General features: G+C 43.7%; 1 protein-coding gene across 2 annotated transcripts; it reads right to left on the bottom strand.

Moving 5' to 3' along the window:
- Window positions 1-257: 257 nt before the first annotated feature.
- Window positions 258-18554, bottom strand: LOC149307776 (WD repeat-containing protein WRAP73-like). 2 transcript variants are annotated; one of them, XM_089534408.1, is made up of 13 exons: window positions 18463-18554; window positions 16824-17207; window positions 16552-16704; window positions 13637-13753; window positions 7994-8066; window positions 5597-5700; window positions 4630-4716; window positions 4040-4174; window positions 3856-3933; window positions 2913-3018; window positions 2007-2132; window positions 1662-1853; window positions 258-658 (listed from the first exon to the last, which is right to left on the bottom strand). In XM_089534408.1, exons 2-13 carry the CDS (start codon window positions 16890-16892, stop codon window positions 543-545), a joined length of 1356 nt encoding a protein of 451 aa, XP_089390534.1. In that variant the 5' UTR covers window positions 16893-17207; window positions 18463-18554; the 3' UTR covers window positions 258-542. The 2 variants fall into 2 exon arrangements, with proteins under 2 accessions (XP_089390534.1, XP_089390535.1); XM_089534409.1 differs by lacking the exon at window positions 13637-13753.
- Window positions 18555-19025: the final 471 nt, after the last annotated feature.

The raw sequence follows: 19025 nt of genomic DNA, 5'->3' as shown, positions 1-19025 counted from the left end.
AAAGTGATTGAGAGTCTTGGTTATTACAGATCGCTTTCATTACGTGATCTAGGACCTCCACTGCAGAAATGACTAGATCCTTTAGGCTGTTTTTGGGGGGATTTATGAAAGACTGTCCCTATGACTTTTCCCCTGGAGACCTCACTGATCCCCAAATGCTACAGGTGAAAAAACAGAGAGAAATGAATTGCAGATGGACATTTTCAAGTTCTGACGTATTTTGAGTTTGAAGACAAAGCTTTAACAAATCTGTTTATTGAAATATCCTCACAAAGCAGCTTACAGAAAACGAAATGTAAAAGTTTGAAATTCAAATATCAGGTTCCCCCCTATTTATAAATACCTAAGCACACTGTTTAAAGTGCATTCACAGCAATTTATCCACCTCCCACCTTCTATATTCAGACTTGAACCACAAGTGCCCTGGCTCAACTGACCAGTTTCCTTTGCCTTTTTGCTTAATGTTGGAAAAGCAGTGCGCACAAACAATGCGCTGCTCCACTTCAACTTCGCTTTGCATTTTCACTTAGCTTTGGGTGCAGCTACTTCACCTCTTCCTCTTGTTTGTCTAAGAAACACATACAGAAGTTGTCCTTGCTCAAGAGAGCCAGAGAGCTACCGCTGGAGTGCCAACAGACAGAAGTCACCTGGAAGTCACCTGCGCACAGAGAGCAAAGAGGTTTTACTGACAAACCTTCCCCCCTAAACTTTGACGCTGCTTTTTGCTATATGTTTGCTAGGGTTAGGGATGCAGGACCGTCGGGAAAGTGGGAAAACCATAAACAACACCTTTCTAGGAATCTCTAGGTCCTGCAAGCAACTCTGTGGTCAACATCGATCACAAAGTTGTAACCCACCTTGATTCTTCGTGAAAAGGTGGGCTATAAATAAATCATATTATTATTATTAAAGTGACTACAGAATTGAGCTGGAGGATCTACAAATGCCTGGAGAAAGTGTTCTTTCTAGGAATCTGCAGCTCCCCGAAAGCAACTTCTGGCGAACGCTGGCCATAGAGCCGCACCGAAGGGCCTAGAGATTCCTAGGGAGAACACATTAAAGCAGCCCAAGTCAAAGCCGCCAAAGCGGAGGGCCGACTCCTAGGATCCACCAACCACTGCATTTTGGAAACGGAAAGGATACAGTATGAGAATACAGTATTGGGAGAAGAAGCAAATTAAATAAACATTTGAGCATTTAATTGAACATGCGACGGTTTAAAATGCAAAGCAGTAATAACACCAGTCTCACCACAACACCATTCATCAACATACTCCTCAGACCTTTCCACATGCAGTAAAAAAGATATGTGCAACTGGTTGAATGGGATTCGAAGTGTGTGCGCCTTTATAAGTTGCCTGTTGACTTATGGAAACACTATGAATTTCATAGGGTTTTCTTAGGTGGATTTGTCAGTTCCTCCGAAATATCGCCATGAATTTCATAGGGTTTCCTGCCTCCATACAAATGGGTATTTATAATACTATCAAGTTTTCAAGCAAACATGCACAGAAGGCTCTTTGGGCTATTAGGGATGGGACGACAGACATAAGACTTGTATGTGCACAGACCACAGACACATAAGTATTTAAAGAAAGACAAGAACAGTTGTGCGACCTGCCACTAGGCCTGATGTGGCATCAATGGTTTGGCATCCTTACCTTCCATGGGCACCTGTACAGATATGCATCCGGCCTGGGACCACAGGTATACTCTGTTGTTCCCAGTACAAATGGCAAGCCGGGACTGGGAGGGATCCCACTGGAACAGATTAACAGGACAGAGCTGCTCCAAGATAACAAACAGCTTCATCTTTTGAACATCCCAGATCCAGACAGCATTAGGAACGTTATCTATTTAGAAGGAAACACCAGACATTAAAGGACGTTTGGCACAATGCTAACAAGTAACTTTTCTAACACTGCTCCAGAGGCAGGGTTTGAACTCAAAGTCACTGGCATACTTTGGGCACACAGTGGCATACATTCAGCCGCCAAGGCACTAACCATTTCTGGTTGCCAAAAAGCAGTTATCTGAGCTGAAAGCCAACATCCCGACTCCGATTCTTGGATTGGCCCGGTCCACAGCAGGTTTCACATAATGCAATGAAACCGGGACTTGCATAACTTCATCTGGAATTTAAAAAGAAGATGTGGCAGGTGAGAAGAGAGACATGGCGACAGTGAGATCCTTTGGAGAAACCAGCAAATGATTAAACTGGGGTTAAAGGTGCCCCCTTCCATTGTGTCCAAAATTTCAATGATGCATTTTAAGTTTCTGTTTTGCCTTTCCCTTTGCTTATTGTCATATACAGCTGAATAAATTTTTGTGGTTTGGCTAAATTTTCAAATACAATATTAAGAAAAGATATTCTACAGTTATAATACTAAGTGTTAACTTATTATTGCAGATACCAATACTTTCCAAATTATTAAGTATTTTAATCTTTGTAGTCCACATAAAGGTTTGACTAAGTGTTTGTATCTTACAATTTGGTATCTTCCCTTGTACTATTAACCTTTCTTTCTTCCTTTTCTTCTTTTGGCTTATTTCACTGATACCTCACTATTCCTACAATGTGGGATCTAAGGCAGCTTACAATATAAGATTAAAACAAATATCTAGATAGATAGATAGATAGATAGATAGATAGATAGATAGATAGACAGATAGATAGGGAAGTGTTATGTATGATCCAGCCAAATGCAAGAGATGTTAAGAGAGGTATTGACAGACACAGAAAAGCCTCCATCCAAAAGTCTGCACTCCGCTTTGCAACTCAAACAGTCTTATACCAAATCTCAAATCTCTGGACTGTATCCACTGTAGTTGTTCAAAGGCACATCTGTTTAATATAAAACGGTTTTGTTAAAACACCCAAAGAGAGACAGCCAGAGAGAGCGCTTGCTTACATTTACTCTTTGTGCTGAAGAGGGAGCTGGCCATTTTCTTGGAAGGAGGGAAAGCAAGTTTCTCAATTTCCACGGCTGGAGACTTCTCCGCTTCCTTATAAACAATCTGGAGAGAAAAGTCAAGTCAGCTCTGCACCTTTTACAACAGGAATGATAACTAGCTCCCTCGGTCCTGGGTTCGAAAGGAAATGAACGGCAGAACTATCGATGGAAAGAGCGATTTGAGCAGAAGGGTTTCCATACAGTGAAGACAGAAGCTTGGAATAGTGGGATGGAAATCTGGATAAGAAACTCTTTCTGATCGAGGTCAACTATTGCCATTCACCAACAGATCCATTATTTATTTTATTTTTATCCCGCCTTTCTCCCAAGTTGGGACCCAAGATGGCTCACAACACACACACACACACATTAAAACAACACTTTAAACAACACGGAGATTAACATGTAAATCACCTCCTCTCAACCAAGGATAACACTGTGTGTGTGTGTGTGTGTGTGTGTGTGTATATATATATACATATATATACACCCCACTCACCTCCATTCTCTGAAGATGCCAGTCACAGATGCTGGTGAAATGTCAGGAATAAACTCTGCTAGAACATGGCCACGTTGCCCAAAAACCCCACAAAAAACTATGCTCATAGAACCATAGAATTGGAAGAAACCCCAAGAGTCATCCAGTCCACTCCATTCTGCCATGCAGGAATTCACAAAGGACCCCCGACAGATGGCCATTCAGCCTCTGTTTAAAGACCTCCAAGGAAGGAGGTTTCGGAGCATCCTCCTTGCCACCCTCGCAGTTGTTCTGACTTCTCTTTTTCAGTTTTTAAGGACACCGCAAAAGGCTCTGGAAGTATTAACTACTGTCCTCGGCTTCTGTTCTTTTCGCACACTCCCCTTCAATCATCAGGGACCCCTTCCCCACGTCTCTACTTACTATCTTTGGGCTGACAATGTTTACGGGATGCTCAAATTCGGCTATTTTCTTCCAGGTCACGTGGTTCAGAATGCGCACCTGATAAATAGAAGGGAAAAAAAACCCACAAGTTAAAATAAAATACCATGAAACTTTGCTATTAAACAGATTCTGCTTCTCTTTTTGCAGGCTTTCAGAAGTTTACCTTTTCGTCAAAACTGCCGATTGCCAAGAACTGACTGCTGGGGCTCCAAGCGATAGATTTAACACCCAGGGACCATTCGTAGGCATTGTATGTGGACAGCAGCCGGCCATCGAGTGAATACAGCAGAACCTTATACTGGAAATAAGTCTGACATCATTATACTTTATACTTAATACAGAGTTTTATATCTTAAACACTGACAGAAGGTAAGCTTTTGTCTCTGTTGCTTAGAGCAGGTCTCTCACCCATAAACTTGCCGATCAATGTCCAAACCCAAAAGGTCAAGCTGCTAGGCATTAAAAGTGGATTTACTATGTACTGTTAAGGTATGGTTTTTAAAGGCCAGGCAAATTCACAACAAATATTCAGAGGGAGGTTCAAGTCAGAGAATATACACACTTTCTAGAAATTATCTGAAACAGTTGCCTCTTTGTGTGAAGTCAGTGCTCTGCATTTAAACACAACTATGTCCCAGTTTACATGCCGCTGTTGTGAAGAGATGTAAAACATTGTATTGATAGATCCCATATATAGCTAGGACAACATCTGTATGTGTATGTATACATATATATGTGTGTGGTTTCCCTCACCTCAAGGCAGCTGTCCCAGACTGCTAATACGCAGCCGTTCGGAGCCCATTCAATCCCGACCATGTCCTGAGTTTCAGTTTCAAAGTGCTTCCATGAAAACAGAGACAAGGAAACAACACATTGTTATCTATAAATGATAAACCAGAGTTTCAAGCTGATTAGTAAACTACAAAGATATAGCCGTGTTAGCCTGTAGAATCAGTATGTCGATAGATCTTGTAGCACCTTTGAGACTCACTGAAAGGAAGAAGTTGGCAGCAGGAGCTTTTGCAGACTTCAGTCTACTTCCTCAGATGCCAACTATCTCTCTACATAGTAAACTACAGTTAGCTTTAATTACAATTCATCATCTCATACTGCAATAGCAATAGCAAGGACATCTCTATAATGCTTAACAGTGTACTTAAGTGCTCCCTAAGTACAAAGGCGCGTTACAGACTGCCTAAAAGCAGCGGTCTGCCAGCGCTGCTGGTTGTTCCGCGAGGGAGCCGCAGCAGCCAAACCATGCGGCTCCCGCGTGGAGCAAAAAAGCTCCCAAATGGCGCTTCTTCCCACGGCGCGGTTATGACGCCGCGAGGCGCCAATGGCGCACTCGCGACATCATAAGCGCCACGCAACGTGCGGACACTATGCATCCGGCACGTAATAATGGCGGCGCCTGTGTGTATAGGGCGCCGCCATTATTACGCCCCTGTCACGTGCTAGGGGTGAGACCGGTGTGGACGCTAGGTCTCTGGCCAACCCCTAGCACGTGATGGGGGCGCCTCAAGAGCCCATCTGTAACGGGCCAAAGTGTAAGCTACTGCAAAAGGCCATTTTCATTCCCTGAGGCAAGCATGCATGCACCTGAGGATGTAGACCAAACCTACGAAAGCTTATGGTGCACAGTTAGTCCCAAAGGTGCTACAAGGTCCCTTTGCATACTGATATTCCAGACTGTGAGGAAGTCTCAAAGATGGGTTTTTACCCTTAAAAGCTGCCAGTCACTGCACACAAAGAGACTGATGTAGTCTTTGCAGTCTCTCCGCTCTGCCAGGGCCAGGTAGCGTCCGTCCTTCGTAAACGCGATTCCTGCCAAAAAAAAGAGGAGTGCTTGAAGGAAAGGGAAGTGGGAACGATCAATACCACATTCGCATGGATGGGAAAGCAATGAAAGGGTAAAACCGACCAGGAAACACAAAGTATGGACAGAAGAGGCACTGTCTCTGGGTGCCATTCAAGGTGTATTTGTTACTACTTGGCTGCTGTTATCTTAAGAGGCCTTGCATAATACACACGCTTTATTTTATCTGAAGTGGTGGCCTATGGTTTGTTCAGCAATTCAAGGCCCTTAAGTGCATCTCTAGTTCAAGTGATAGAAACCCTGAGCGCATGTGAAAGGAAAACAGGACATACTAGATTTCCCAGCCATCTCCGTCTTAGGAATATAAAAAAGGAAATGCTTTCCAAAAGGCCACACAAAACCAACATTTTAAAACTCAGATACTGGCACGATCTTTGCAACGGTGGAGAAGCGGGACCCTTCCTCTCAGAACTGAAGTTTCTTTCTTTAAATTCAATTAAATAAATTTAAATTAAATCAATAAAATTAAATTATAATCCTGACCATGAGATCTTCACACTTTGCAGGCACCGTTCACAAGAATGCCATATAACTTTCCGCCCCACAACTCTGCCGCACCGAGGTCAGAAGTACAATTTGCCTTCACACATTCCTTCTCTCATCCCTGTCTTATCACGACAAACAGAAATGGCCCGTCTTCACAATTTAAATGTTGTGTAAAAATGCCTGTTTCAGCTGTTCACGATGGCTTGGAGTACTGGACGCTCTGCAATAAGGCTGGTGGCAAAGCAGCCGGCTGCCACTGTCATCAAGCCAAGGAATTACACAACCAAGTTTATCCCATTCAAGGCAGAAACAATCTCATTGCCAAGGAACAGAAGGCGCATGTTCAAGACCCGTTGTACAATAAGCCACTTAATAAATAAATGCCTGGTACATAATCCTGTACTATGTTTTGCTGGTCGACTTTGGCACCACTGCCATGCGGTCTACCTCTTTTTCTCCGCACTTTCCTAGCATTATTGTCTTTTCTAGGGAGTCCTGTCTTCTCATGATGGGACCAAAGTACAACAACCTCAACGTGATCATCTTGGCTTCAAGGGAGATTTCCAGCTTGATCTGTTCAAGGGCCTGTTTGTTTGTCTTTTTGGCCATCGATGGTATCCTCCGCACTCTTCTCCAGCACCACATCTCCAATGAATTGATCTTCTTCCTATCCACTTTCTTCACTGTCTAACCTTCACATCCATACAAGGTGATGGGGAATACAATGGCTTGTACGATAATAATGTTCAAGCTCAGTGCGCCCATCATGCTGAAATCCGCGCTGGGGAAAGGAGTAACGGCACCCGTGCCCTTGGTGCACATGCGCCACTGCGTGCACGAGCTCCATTCATTTAAATGGGGCTTAAGCATATTTGGAACTGCCCTTATGCGGGGGGGGGGGGGGTCTGGATCCCCTGTGTAAAGGGAAGGCTGGACTGTATATATTTACTCTTTAGGATCTTTTGTAGTTCTTCCATGGTTGCCTTTCCTATTCCTATTGTGATTTCTTCACTGCAATTTCCATCCTGATCGATCTTTGATCCAAGACATTGGAAACCTTTGACTATTTCTATTTCCTCATCACTGAGGGTGAATTTATGTATTCAGATATTCTGTGGTCTACTATGAATAAATTGTGTGTATGGTAAGTGGAAACAGCAGTAACCCTAAAAATGGGTATTAACACCCAGGAAACTAAACATATTACAAGCACTGTGCAAACACCTCAAAATCTGATGCAGACTCACAAACTTGAAATGTTATTTCTAGCCCTAACTTCAACAATGTTCCATTGCTCAAACTAAAGCCCTGTATCTATCAGCTGGTCTGACAAAGACTATTGATTGTATATTTTTATGCAACAGCCACCGGTTTTGCAGGGGGCCTTCATTTTCCTGCACATGGTCCATCCGAAATACAGTTAAATAGATACTCAGTTGAACTCTGCAAACTGAACTGGACAGAGTGGGATGGCTGTTGGTTTTATCTCACCAAACTCTGCTGAGTTCCTTGAAGCTGATAGGACTGGATTTTTCCAAGATGGACTTTCTCTGTTTTACACCAGAAACATGTGGAACTGCAACGATTTAGTAACATCCATAATCCTCTTGCAAGCGTACATAAGTGCATCAGCTGGAAAGGATTTGGATGCAGCTGGATCATGACAATATTTGATATATGTGTGTGTGTGTGTGTGTGTGTGTGTGTGTGTGTATATATATATTAAACTTCCTATATTAAGTTAGCTCCACTTACCCTGCTGACAGGCCTTTGGATACTTGATATAAGACACCGATTTCGTACACAAGGACCAGACAGTTATCCGCAGCTGTTGAAACAGAGAAAGAGGCAGGGGAAGGTTATGTTTTTGTTTTTTTAGTCCTTGCATCTGAGATGTGGGAGAGAGGTTCTTATATTTAAAGAAAGAAAACATCCGCCGGTCTCCATCTTTGCATTCAACAATGGCTTGGTTTGGGTACCACAGTCAGAAATCCCGAAAACAAGAGCAGGAACCCACAAAGAGATCTCAGACATGCTCCAGTTTTGTCTGAAGTAAGCAAAGTTATACCCATGTTGTAAAAGTAAAAGAACGTGCTGCAATATGTTAGTATATGTGCAGAAGTGACTTCGGCTCACAGCTGGACAGATGTATCTGCAAGCAAGTCCGTGACTAAAGGCTGCAACAGAGGGACAGCATGCAAACGGTGATTCTGTTGTCTCTGACTTCTCAATGTCCACCTTGTTTGTTGTTGTGTGTTTTCAAGTCCTTTCCGACTTATGGCGACCCTAAGGTGAACCTCACATAGGGTTTTCTTGGCAGGATTTGTTCAGAAGAGGTTTGCCTTTGCCTTCCTTTGAGGCTGAGGGTCTATGACTTGCCCAATGGATTTCCATGGAGGATGAGGGATTCGAATTCTGGTCTCCCCGAGTCCTAGTTCAACATTATACCAGTTGTCCCCAAATTGTGCTCTTTAAGGGATGTCGGACTTCAGCTCCCAGAATCCCAGACTATTGGCTGAGGCTTCTGGGAGCTGAAGTCCAAAATCTCTTAGGAGTTTATCACACTGAGGAAATGGCGTCCTGGAAAAATCGCGTCGGTACGTGAAACGATTTCACCCGCTGTCACACAAAACCCGCCATTAAAGTGGTTGCAAAAAAGCATTATCTTTGTACTTTTGGGATGTCAGCGACAATGCATTTCCGACATCACTTTATTTGCACGGTTGCGTATGATAATTATCCATGCAGTCACTCGCCATTTTGGCTTTATTTGCGGGACGCTTTCAATGCGCTCTAATCTCTCTTTGATGCCGAAATGAGCCCCAGTGTGATAAACTCCTTAAAGGGTACAGTTTGGGGACCAGTGCTCTATACTGTCGAGGGCCACCTAAAAGCAGCTATTCCATGAGATGCCAGCAGAGGGAGGGAAGAAAAGCAGGACCATTTTGTTTGCACACTCTTTATAAATTCCAAAAACTGAACCTTGATTTTGCCATTTCATATACAGGACATCATTTATATTATGCGTTGTATATAATGGGACTTGAGCATCATAGAATCATAGAGTTGGAAGAGACCCCAAGGGCCATCCAGTCCAACCCCATTCTGCCATGCAGGAAATCCAAATCAAAGCATCCCTGACAGATGGCCAGCCAGCCTCTGTTTAAAGACCTCCAAGGAAGGTGACTCCACTACACTCAAATGGAGTTTGTTCCACTGTCGAACAGCCCTTACTGTCAGGAAGTTCTTCCTAATGTTGAGCTGGAATCTCTTTTCCTGTAGCTTGCATCCACTGTTCCATGTCCTGTTCTCTGGAGCAGCAGAAAACAAGCTTGCTCCCTCCTCAATCTTCCATGGATTTTGTTACCCATAGGCTTCCTGGAACCAAATCCCAGTGGATACCAAGGGACCGTTGTATAAGCCACATAAAGGTGGTAATTTAATAATGATGTATTTGTGGATTTCTGTGGCTTGATAGTGATGGAGTTGACCACTGATCTATGCTCCGGAAACCAGAGTCTGATTTCCCGCTTAACTACGGAAACCCCCCCATGGGCAAGTCACACTCTCTCAGCCCCAGAAAACCCCACGATAGGTTCATTTTGGGATCATCATGAAGTCGGAAACAACTTGAAGGCAAACAACAACAAGGAGTGGAAGCACTCACGCTATGGCTGTTGCAACTCAATTGCACACATTCTTGTCCCACGTAGATGAATTTCCCTTCAACAGATTTCTCTCCCTAAAGTAGGTTTGCTGCTTTCGTTAATATTCTTTCAATCTCGCATCCTCCTGGTAAGGTGTCTGAGAAGCATACAGCTGTTGTTTTGCAGTGAAGTGCTGGGAAGGGTGGGCAGCAAACCAGAAGCCGCAGCAGCATTTTCCGAATAGCCTAAAAACAGCTGAGAAATATGAAGCATTTAGACAGCAATGCGATAAAACAGTCTGAAGAGCTGGGCTAAGGAATGGCACCTGCCCTTCTGACAACCCTGGGCAGGTGGCAAGGCTGGCGACTTTCGCTGCGCCAAACCCACGCTTCGACAACCTTACATTCCCAAGTGGCCCTCAACTCTTGTCCCAGACTTGACTAGGTCAACAGGACTCCTGACATAGCTGCGTCTGTCAGCACAGGATTTCAAAAGATTATGCGGGGCACATTCCTGGACAGAAAGGATTTTTTTTCAACCCATGCAGTCGTTTACAGTTACTAAGGATTAGAGCCACAAGCAGAGAGGAAACGGCTGCTGCGGTTTGTAGCAGATCCACCGGACATTGCCGCCTCGATCTTACAGGAGAGGCAGGGTAATAATAATAATAATAATAATAATTATTATTATTATTATTATTATTATTATTAAGCACAAGCATTGCTCCAAATGGGAACAACTCCAACCATCCAGGAGTGTTTTTGAGCATGCAAACAAAATCAGTATGTGCTTTATAGGTTACTGCAAAAAGCCTTTGGATGCATAGATCACAAAAAGCTATGGACTGCGCTTAAAGCAATAGGAATGCCACCACATTCGATTGTTTCGATGTGTAACCTATACTCAGGACAAGAGGCAACCGTGAAAACAGAATATGGAGAACGGTTCCCAATTTGCAAAGGGGTCAGGCAAGGATGCACCCTATCACCCTCCTTTTTCAACCTGTATGCAGAAAACATCATATGTAGAGCAGGTTTAATGTTGGAGGAAAGAGGAGTGAAGAGGAGGAAGGAGGAAGGAAAAGCAACCATTTAAGATATGCAGACAACACCATAATACAAGCAGAAAGGTACCAAGATTTGGAACAATGACTAAAGAAAGTCAAAGAAGAAAGTACTAAGGCAGGTTTAATGCTGAACATTAAGAAAACAGAAATAATGAGCACAAAGGATCTACATAAATTGAACTTAGCCAATGAGGAACTGGATATAAATATTTCCTGTACCTCGGATCTAATATTGATCAGAAAGGAGGCTGAAGTCAAGAAATGAGAAGACTAGGAATGGGAAGAGCAGCTAAGGAAGAGCTAGAAGCGATTCTAAAGAGTAAAGATATACAACTGAGCATTGAAAGTTAGAATCATTCAAGCCACTATATAGTATGAATGTGAGGGCTAGACCGTGAAAAAGCAGATTAATAAGAAGGATAACAGTTATATATTTGACCCATGTTGCAGCAAGATACTCTGAGGCCAGCATACAGGCACTAACCAAAACCAAGAAACTGGGCTCCACTCTGGAGCCCAGAAGGACATTTCTAGAATTCCCTCCAAATCCAGATCTAATCTGTGGGTTTTGGAGAATTCCAGATATGAAAATCCGAACTTGTCAGTACAGTCACCATCTGAATGTAATGGTGATGGTTGTTCATTGTTGGCTGTGGCCTTATGAAAAGTGTGTGTTTTAAAAGGCAGGATACAAATCCATAAATGGAGATTAAAATGTCAACTCTCCACATTTGTGTCGTAAGAGTTCTGAAAGAGAACCTGCCAGGCAATCTCTGAAACATACAAGGTATATAAGTATCCTTAAAACACGCATCCCACAACTCTAGTCCGCAGTCTGCTTTCTGACAGATGATGGATTTAGGGGATCTGATAGTAAACAGCACAGACACTAACATATCCTGGCCAGCTGCCTGCCACAAGTTAATTTAGCAACCTGTTTACAGCTGGGGAGAAAGCCTATCCCCAAACGCACATGCCAACTTGGCAAAGGCTTAATGAAAATCCGGCAGGGTCATGTGGAGTTCTGGTGGCTGGTCATAAATACTCACCGGCCCGCCTCCGGACACATGTGCCATTTGGAAGCGGCCTGCGGTATGCAGAGGCAGCGGCCCACCATCCCCAACCCTCAAGCTGCGTGTGGGCTGGCGGTCAGGCATCTGTCTGCTCCCAAAAGGAGGTTGGATAGCAGGAATAGTTTTCACCCCGTTAAAGCTGCTCACTATTACGAAGTCCTGTGCCTCGTTTTCTATTGCACAGCACTCTGCAGCTAAAGAAAAAAGCAACGTGTGGCAGGTGAACCTCCTACTAGAATCACAGAATCCTAGATTTGGAAGAGATCATCCAGTCTACCCCCATTCTGCCATGCAGAAAGACACAATCAAACCATGTTAGTGAAAAACCTCCAAAGAAGGAGGCTCTACCATACTTCAAGGCAGTGTCTTCCACCAGCTCTTACTGTCAGGACGTTTCTCCCAACGTTGAGGTTGTATCTCATTTCTTGTACCTTGCATCCATTTGCCAGCACTATGGGGATAATGCAACTAGTCTGCCACACAAGCTTGGTGAAAGGACCTCTGGGTGCATGCAGAACACTGTAAACATGTGGCTAGTGATTTGAGTGTTGGACCACAACTCTGTGAGATGAAGTCCAAGACATTTGGAGGACCAAAGTTTGGGAATCACTGCTGGAGTGTTCCTAAACACTGTCTCCATATAAGGCAGGTCAATATCACATAGATTCCAAAACAACCCTATAATGTAGGTCACTATCAAATATATAGTAATATTGTTATCAGCATATGCTATGGCTGATCTTGGATCCAAAAGAGAGACTGTCAGCTTAGTAATTCTATGCTTGGCCACTATATTGCACACCAGGTTATACGAGGACTGACCATAATGGGTTATCCTAACCTTTGAGACTAAAGATTCTTATGACTACTGTATACACTCATGTATATTTATTGACCCAAAAAACCTGAGTCAACTTATCCATGGCTCAATGTAAATACTGTATCTTAACTCTTCTTTAAAAGAAGGAACCATTCCCTGGTAAAAAGCAAGAGTATAATCTGTCCTGGAAGCACAGACCTTCTCTATTCTCTCATCCATCCAGCCTTAAGAATAAGCAAATAGAGTTATGTCTGCTGGAATTTTGTATGTTCTATTGCATTGTTTTGCTTCATCTTTTATATCCTTTGCTATATGCCCCTAAATTTTACCCTCGACTTATCCATGGGTCATAGCAAAATCCATAATTTTGGACCCAAACCTTGCCCTCAATTTATACATGAGGTCGACTTATAGAATCATAGAATTGGAACAAACCCAATTGGAAGAGAATTGGAACAGATCATAGAGTTGGAAGAGATCTTTTCCCACTGTTTTATAATAGGAAACCAACATCATATATCAATTTTGTATTCTGCTCCCCTACAAATATTAACAACCTAAGCCAGCCTTTCTGCAATCCCTTTTAAACATGCGGACCCTCTGTGTCAAAATCTAGAGAGAAAACCCCCAGGAATCAAGAAGTGCTGTATCTGAAAACAAAAAGGGAAGGCAGCATCACAAGCAGAGCTCAGTTACACCCTGCAGCTCTAAGAGCTTCAAGCTATTTTAGGGGCACGGGTGCAGACAGCAACACTTGATATGTTGGAGAAACATCCCTAATTTCACACTTACGTGGAACTCGGTAGTATTGAGAATGTGACGGCCATCCGGGCTCCAGCAAGTAGCCACCAGTCCCGCCGAGCCTTCATCAATCTTGCAGTGCCAATCCGGTTGCTCCAAGGACCAGACCTAAGTTGGGTAGCCAGGTGAGGATTGACTGGAAAAGGCACCTGAAGTCCAACCACATTCCCCTCCAGCTCAGAAAGACAAGAGATCAACCAAGACCATGAAAGACTGGCGATGGATCCCGCTACAGAAGTAAGCCATTTTGGTTTCTCTCTCTCTTTGTAACTAATTAATCCATAAAGTTATAGTCTCCTTTATCCAAAACACTTGGGATCAGAAGGTTTTTGGGATTTGGAAATATCTGCACATAGAATCATAGAATTGTAGAGTTGGAAGAGACCACAAAGGCCATCCAGTCCAAACCCATTCTGCCATGCAGGAACTCTCAGTCAGAGCAGTCTAGTGTCTAGATCAAGGGAAGTAATAGTCCCACTTATTCTGCTTTGGTCAGGCCCCACCTGGAATAATCCTGTGTCCAGTTCTGGGCACCACAATTCAAAAAGGACATTGAGAAACTGGAGCCATGTGTCCAAAGGAGGGCAACTAAAATGGTGAAGTGTCTGGAAACCATGGAGCCCTATGAGGAATGGCTTAGGGAGCTGAGGATGTTTAGCCTGAGGAAGAGAAGGTTAAGAGGTGACATGAGAGCCATTTTTAAATCCTAGAAGGGATGTCATATTGAGGATGGAGCAAGCTTGTTTTCTGCTGCTCCAGAGAATAGGACCCAATGGAGCAATGGATGCAAGCTTTAGGAAGAGAGATTCCATCTCAACATTAGGAAGAACTTCCTGAGAGTAAGGGCTGTTCGACAGTGGAACAAACTCCTTCAATGGAGATTATAGTGGAGTCTCCTTCCTTAGAGGTCTTTAAACAGAGGCTGGATGGCCATCTGTCATGCTGTACATAAGGAGATATCTTGGAGATGGTACCCCAGTCTGAACATGACATTCATTTGTGTTTCATATATGACCTATACATGTAGCCTGATGGTAATTTTATACACAATATTGTCCGTGAAACAAAGTTAGTGTGCCTTAAACTATCAGAAAGCAAAGGTGTTACTATCTCAGCCATTTAACACTATCTCAGCCACTCATGTGGACAATGCTGGAGCATTGAGGATTTTGGAATTCCGGATCACAGGGACATTCAACCCATAATACACTTTTCAGGGGAACAGTTCATCATCATCATCATCATCATCATCATCATCATCATCATCATCATTTATAGAGTGCTGTAGATTACTCTGTAATCTAGTAAATGGAATGGCACCCTATGGCACCATTAGAGGAGGAAGCATTTGCTGGAGCATAAACGTTAGGAGGCCTCTGCCAAAGATGCTTCCAACAAATCTTTTAGCCTCTGAGGTTGCCCTAGAACTTCACTGTTAAATATATGCAAACTATAATGCCTCTGAGGAATATATAAACATATGTTAAATATAATGCATCTGAGGAAGGAGACACCAACTTCTTTCACTTAGTCTCAGAGGTGCCCCAAGACCTCTCTGCATACTGATGCCACAGACTAACGCAGCTATCTCTTTGACTTCTGTTAAATATATGGTGCGAGAGTTCTCTAGTAATAATTTAACTGGCCATGTGTCTGCAAAACGCGTTGTAAAAGGCTTTTAAATCAGGTGTGTGCGGTGCGTACGAATCACCTCCAGGTAGGGAAACTTTGCAGTGGATGCACAGGACGCTTTAGTGATAATCTAGTTCGGTTTTGCAGAACTGTTTTTGTGGTTGCTTTTCAACTATCAGGTCAATGACCCAGGCTCTTCAATATCATAGCATTGGTAGGATTGCGCTTTTCTCCTCCTTCCCTTCTGCTGCAGCTCTCCATAGTGTCAAAAACCTATTCCAGAGAGTTTTCCTAACCTCAGGACCAGGTTCTTTGCACAAAGAAGAGGAGATCACTAACCCTGGCATAAGTAGTGGCATCCAATAGAAATACTGGCTCCTGGCCCATGTCCACCTTGTGATGGTCATAGTTCATTCTCAATGAACAAACAGGGAACTAAACAGGTTACTAAGCTTGTATATAAATGATTTCTATAAATGGAGAGACCCTCCTGGTGGTGCCAGGCATAGTAATTTGGAACAGGGCATTACTACTATGGCACTGCTGTTATTGGACATGCCTTAACAATGTTTAGTTTTTAGACACAAGCTGCAAACTGACCTATTTTTGCAAGTCTCCTCTGTATATTCCAGCCTACCATATATTTCATGGACCATGTATACACTGGGTTTTAATTCAGTGTATTGATGCAAGGTATGCTGATTACCGTACTCTTTAAGATCTAAAACAGTTTAGAAATAGGTGCAAATCAACAAACAGGCTTTACTTGCTTAAGGCAGCAAACCCAGCTCCATCTCTTTCTGCAAGAGAACACTAACCGTTTCTTTCCAAACTTGCAATAGCAAATGCTAGGGAAAAACAGTAATTCCCTGTGGCAGAATTGTTACTGAAGAATAAGCTATTTACGTGTCTTTGTAAAGTGAGTGCAACGTTTGTCATTGAAGTGTGATGCTTTGGGATGAAAGCATTACTCAAATCGCTGGATTCAGTGTCTGTTACTAAGGCCTGCATAAAGTAATGCAGTTTGAGACTGCTTTAACGGCCATGGCTCAATTCTATGGAATGCTAGGATTTGTAGTTTGCTGTGGCACCAGTGATCTCCGACACAGAAAGGCTAGACGCATTACGAAACTACAAATTCCAAAGCACTGAGCCATGGCAGTTAAAGTGGTGTGAAACTGCATTATTTCTGCTGTGCAGATTAAACTCAAGATTGCCATACTTTAGCAGCCGCCAGGTTCGGGAAGAGGCAGCATATTCTTGGGAGTGCTCACCTGCACAATTCCCCGTCTGTACATGGCGCATAGTATGAAGAGAGAATCCGAAGACCACTCGATGTGTTGGATTTGATCCAGGCAGGTGAAGAGCTGCAGGATTTGGAGGGTGTTGGCATCCCGAACCACCAAACGGTATTGAACCCCTGAAGCCTGAATGAGAAGGAAAGAAAATATATAGTGCAACGGAGACAGGACATGATATAATCTCACATCTGATACCTCTTACTATTACTTTCACCGACAAACCCTGAGACCAAGGCGCAACTCACCAGGCATTTCCCGTCTGGGGAGAACTGGCACAACTGGCTGGAGAGTTTGAACGCTTCAGAAAAATTCATACTGTCCAAATCAAGGAGGATAAGAATTCGATACAAGGGTCCAAAGCTCAGCCTAAGTGCATAGTCTTTGTGCTTAGTCTCTGCTCTCTAGTCCACTGAAGAAGTAGGTCCTAATGGTTGTATCTCCAAAGCAAATGCAAACTGCAGAATAAGGTCAAGCAAAGGAGGAGATCTTCCACATCATGCAGCAAAATGGCTCCTCATTTGATCAATAAGGATGTTTCTTGCTGGAAGGATGATGTGGCTCTTCCTCTAAATGTCCTGGAATAATGGGTGACTTCTCTGGTCTGGAGAAGGAAAATGCTGTTTTTCAACCTGATGGTAAAGAAGAGACATGCTTTTGGTTAAATTCATTTATTACGGTAAATAAATAAGTGTGTTAAAAGGAGAAGCACCCCTCGCCACCAAAAAAAGACACCCGAGAATGGAAATTTGCTCTAGGAAACGGAAAGAGGCCTGTCTCACGCTCCAGGAATGGAGGAGAGACCTGGAAAGTGTAAAAGGATGCCTACTTTTAAAAGGGAAATATAACAATATAAAATGCCTCATTTTAAGGGGTGCTAAAGTACCGATAGATAAGACACCTCCACAGTGGGAAAGGAATATACATATACATACACACACACATATAGCAATAGCAAGCGCATTGCTATACTTCTTCTATATCAGTGTACTGAAGCACTCCCTAAGCAGTTTACAATGTGTAAGTTGAACATATGAATATACTGTACATAGATAGGCTAATGTACTTATAGAGACACCCCCAAATTGGGGGATATAGGTGTTAAAATGATGAAGACACCCCCCAATGTGGGTCAAATAAATATATAGATATACAGAGTACTAATAAGGGCAACCTTAAAGTGAGGGACATAGACACACACACACACACACACACCCTGATAAAGATACCCCCATAGTGGGGAAAATAGAGACAGACAGACAGACAGACAGACAGATAGACAGACAGACAAAAGTACTGATAAGGACACCCCCAAGTGGGAGTGGTGGTATATATATATATATATATATATATATAGAGAGAGAGAGAGAGAGAGAGAGAGAGAGAGAAAGAGAGAGAGTGGGGGGGGGGGGAGTGCGTGTGCTAATATACGGCTAAAGATGACCAATACTGAGTACTGATAAAGACAATCTTAGTGTGAACACACACACACACTGATAAAGCTGCCCCCAAAGTGGGAAAGATAGACAGATAGACAGACGGATGGACAGATAGATACAAACAAATGGGACTTGAGCATAGGCATTTTTTCTCATATGCAGGTGAGGGGGTCAGGAACAGATCCCCTGCATAAGAGAAGGGCAGACTGTAGATGGATGGATATTTAGATAGATGATAGATAGATAGATAGATAGATAGATAGATAGATAGATAGATAGATAGATAGAGGCAGAGAGGTAGGGAACGAATGCCTAAAAAGGGATGTATTGGGAAAAGAGGGAGCTGGGGGAAGCTTCTCCTGGAAAAGAAGGGAGGGAGGGGCTTAGCACTAGAACGACCAAACTAAAACGGCGGCCTGGAGACCCTAAGCTCCCCTGAGAGACCCACCCAGGAAGGGCTCCTTTTGGGGAGCAGAAGGAGAGAGAGGGTCCCGCCACAGCCCCCGCCCGGAAGCCTGCCGCTTGGGCAGACCGGAAGGGGCGTGGCCATGGCGGCAGGAGGCACCCGGGGCATGCTGGGGGATGTAGTTTGCCAGAGCCAAAGGAGGCTGGCTGCCAGCCAGGGAGGAGGAGGAGGAGGAGGAGGCCCTGCTGCTGCTGCTGCTGCTCTAGTGATGGAAGCCCCTTGCCCTCCTCCGCTGCTCTGCAGTGAAGCCAGGCCTCCAGAGAAGAGGGCACCCTCCCTCTTCTCTCCTGCGTCCCTCCATCTTCCCTGGCATCCAGGCATCCAGGCCTCCAGGGCTTCTCATGGTTAGGGAGGAGGGCCCAAAGTAGGGCAACCTCAGGTTCCTCTGGTCATCTTGGCTTCCCTGGTGGATGGATGGAGAGAGAGAGGGAGGGAGGGAGAGCTAGATAGATAGATAGATAGATAGAGGGATGGATAGAGGGAGGGAGGGATGGCTAGATAGATGGATGGATAGAGGGAGGGAGGGATGGCTAGATAGATGGATG

Source organism: Sceloporus occidentalis, unplaced genomic scaffold, assembly GCF_023333645.1.
Source record: "Sceloporus occidentalis isolate IW3139 unplaced genomic scaffold, rSceOcc1.0.p SCAF_8, whole genome shotgun sequence".
Lineage (NCBI taxonomy): Eukaryota > Metazoa > Chordata > Lepidosauria > Squamata > Phrynosomatidae > Sceloporus > Sceloporus occidentalis.
This window is presented reverse-complemented; position numbering and strand designations above follow the sequence as displayed.

Bases quoted from the DNA above. Each gene is read 5' to 3' on its own strand.
- LOC149307776 (XM_089534408.1), bottom strand. From the start codon at position 16,892: ATGAATTTTTCTGAAGCGTTCAAACTCTCCAGCCAGTTGTGCCAGTTC. The intron at 8,067-13,636 runs GTAAGTGTGAAA...CTGTTTCAACAG, and splicing joins TCAATACTACCGAGTTCCAC to CTGCGGATAACTGTCTGGTC. The intron at 3,934-4,039 runs GTAAACTTCTGA...TCTATTTATCAG, and splicing joins TCGGCAGTTTTGACGAAAAG to GTGCGCATTCTGAACCACGT.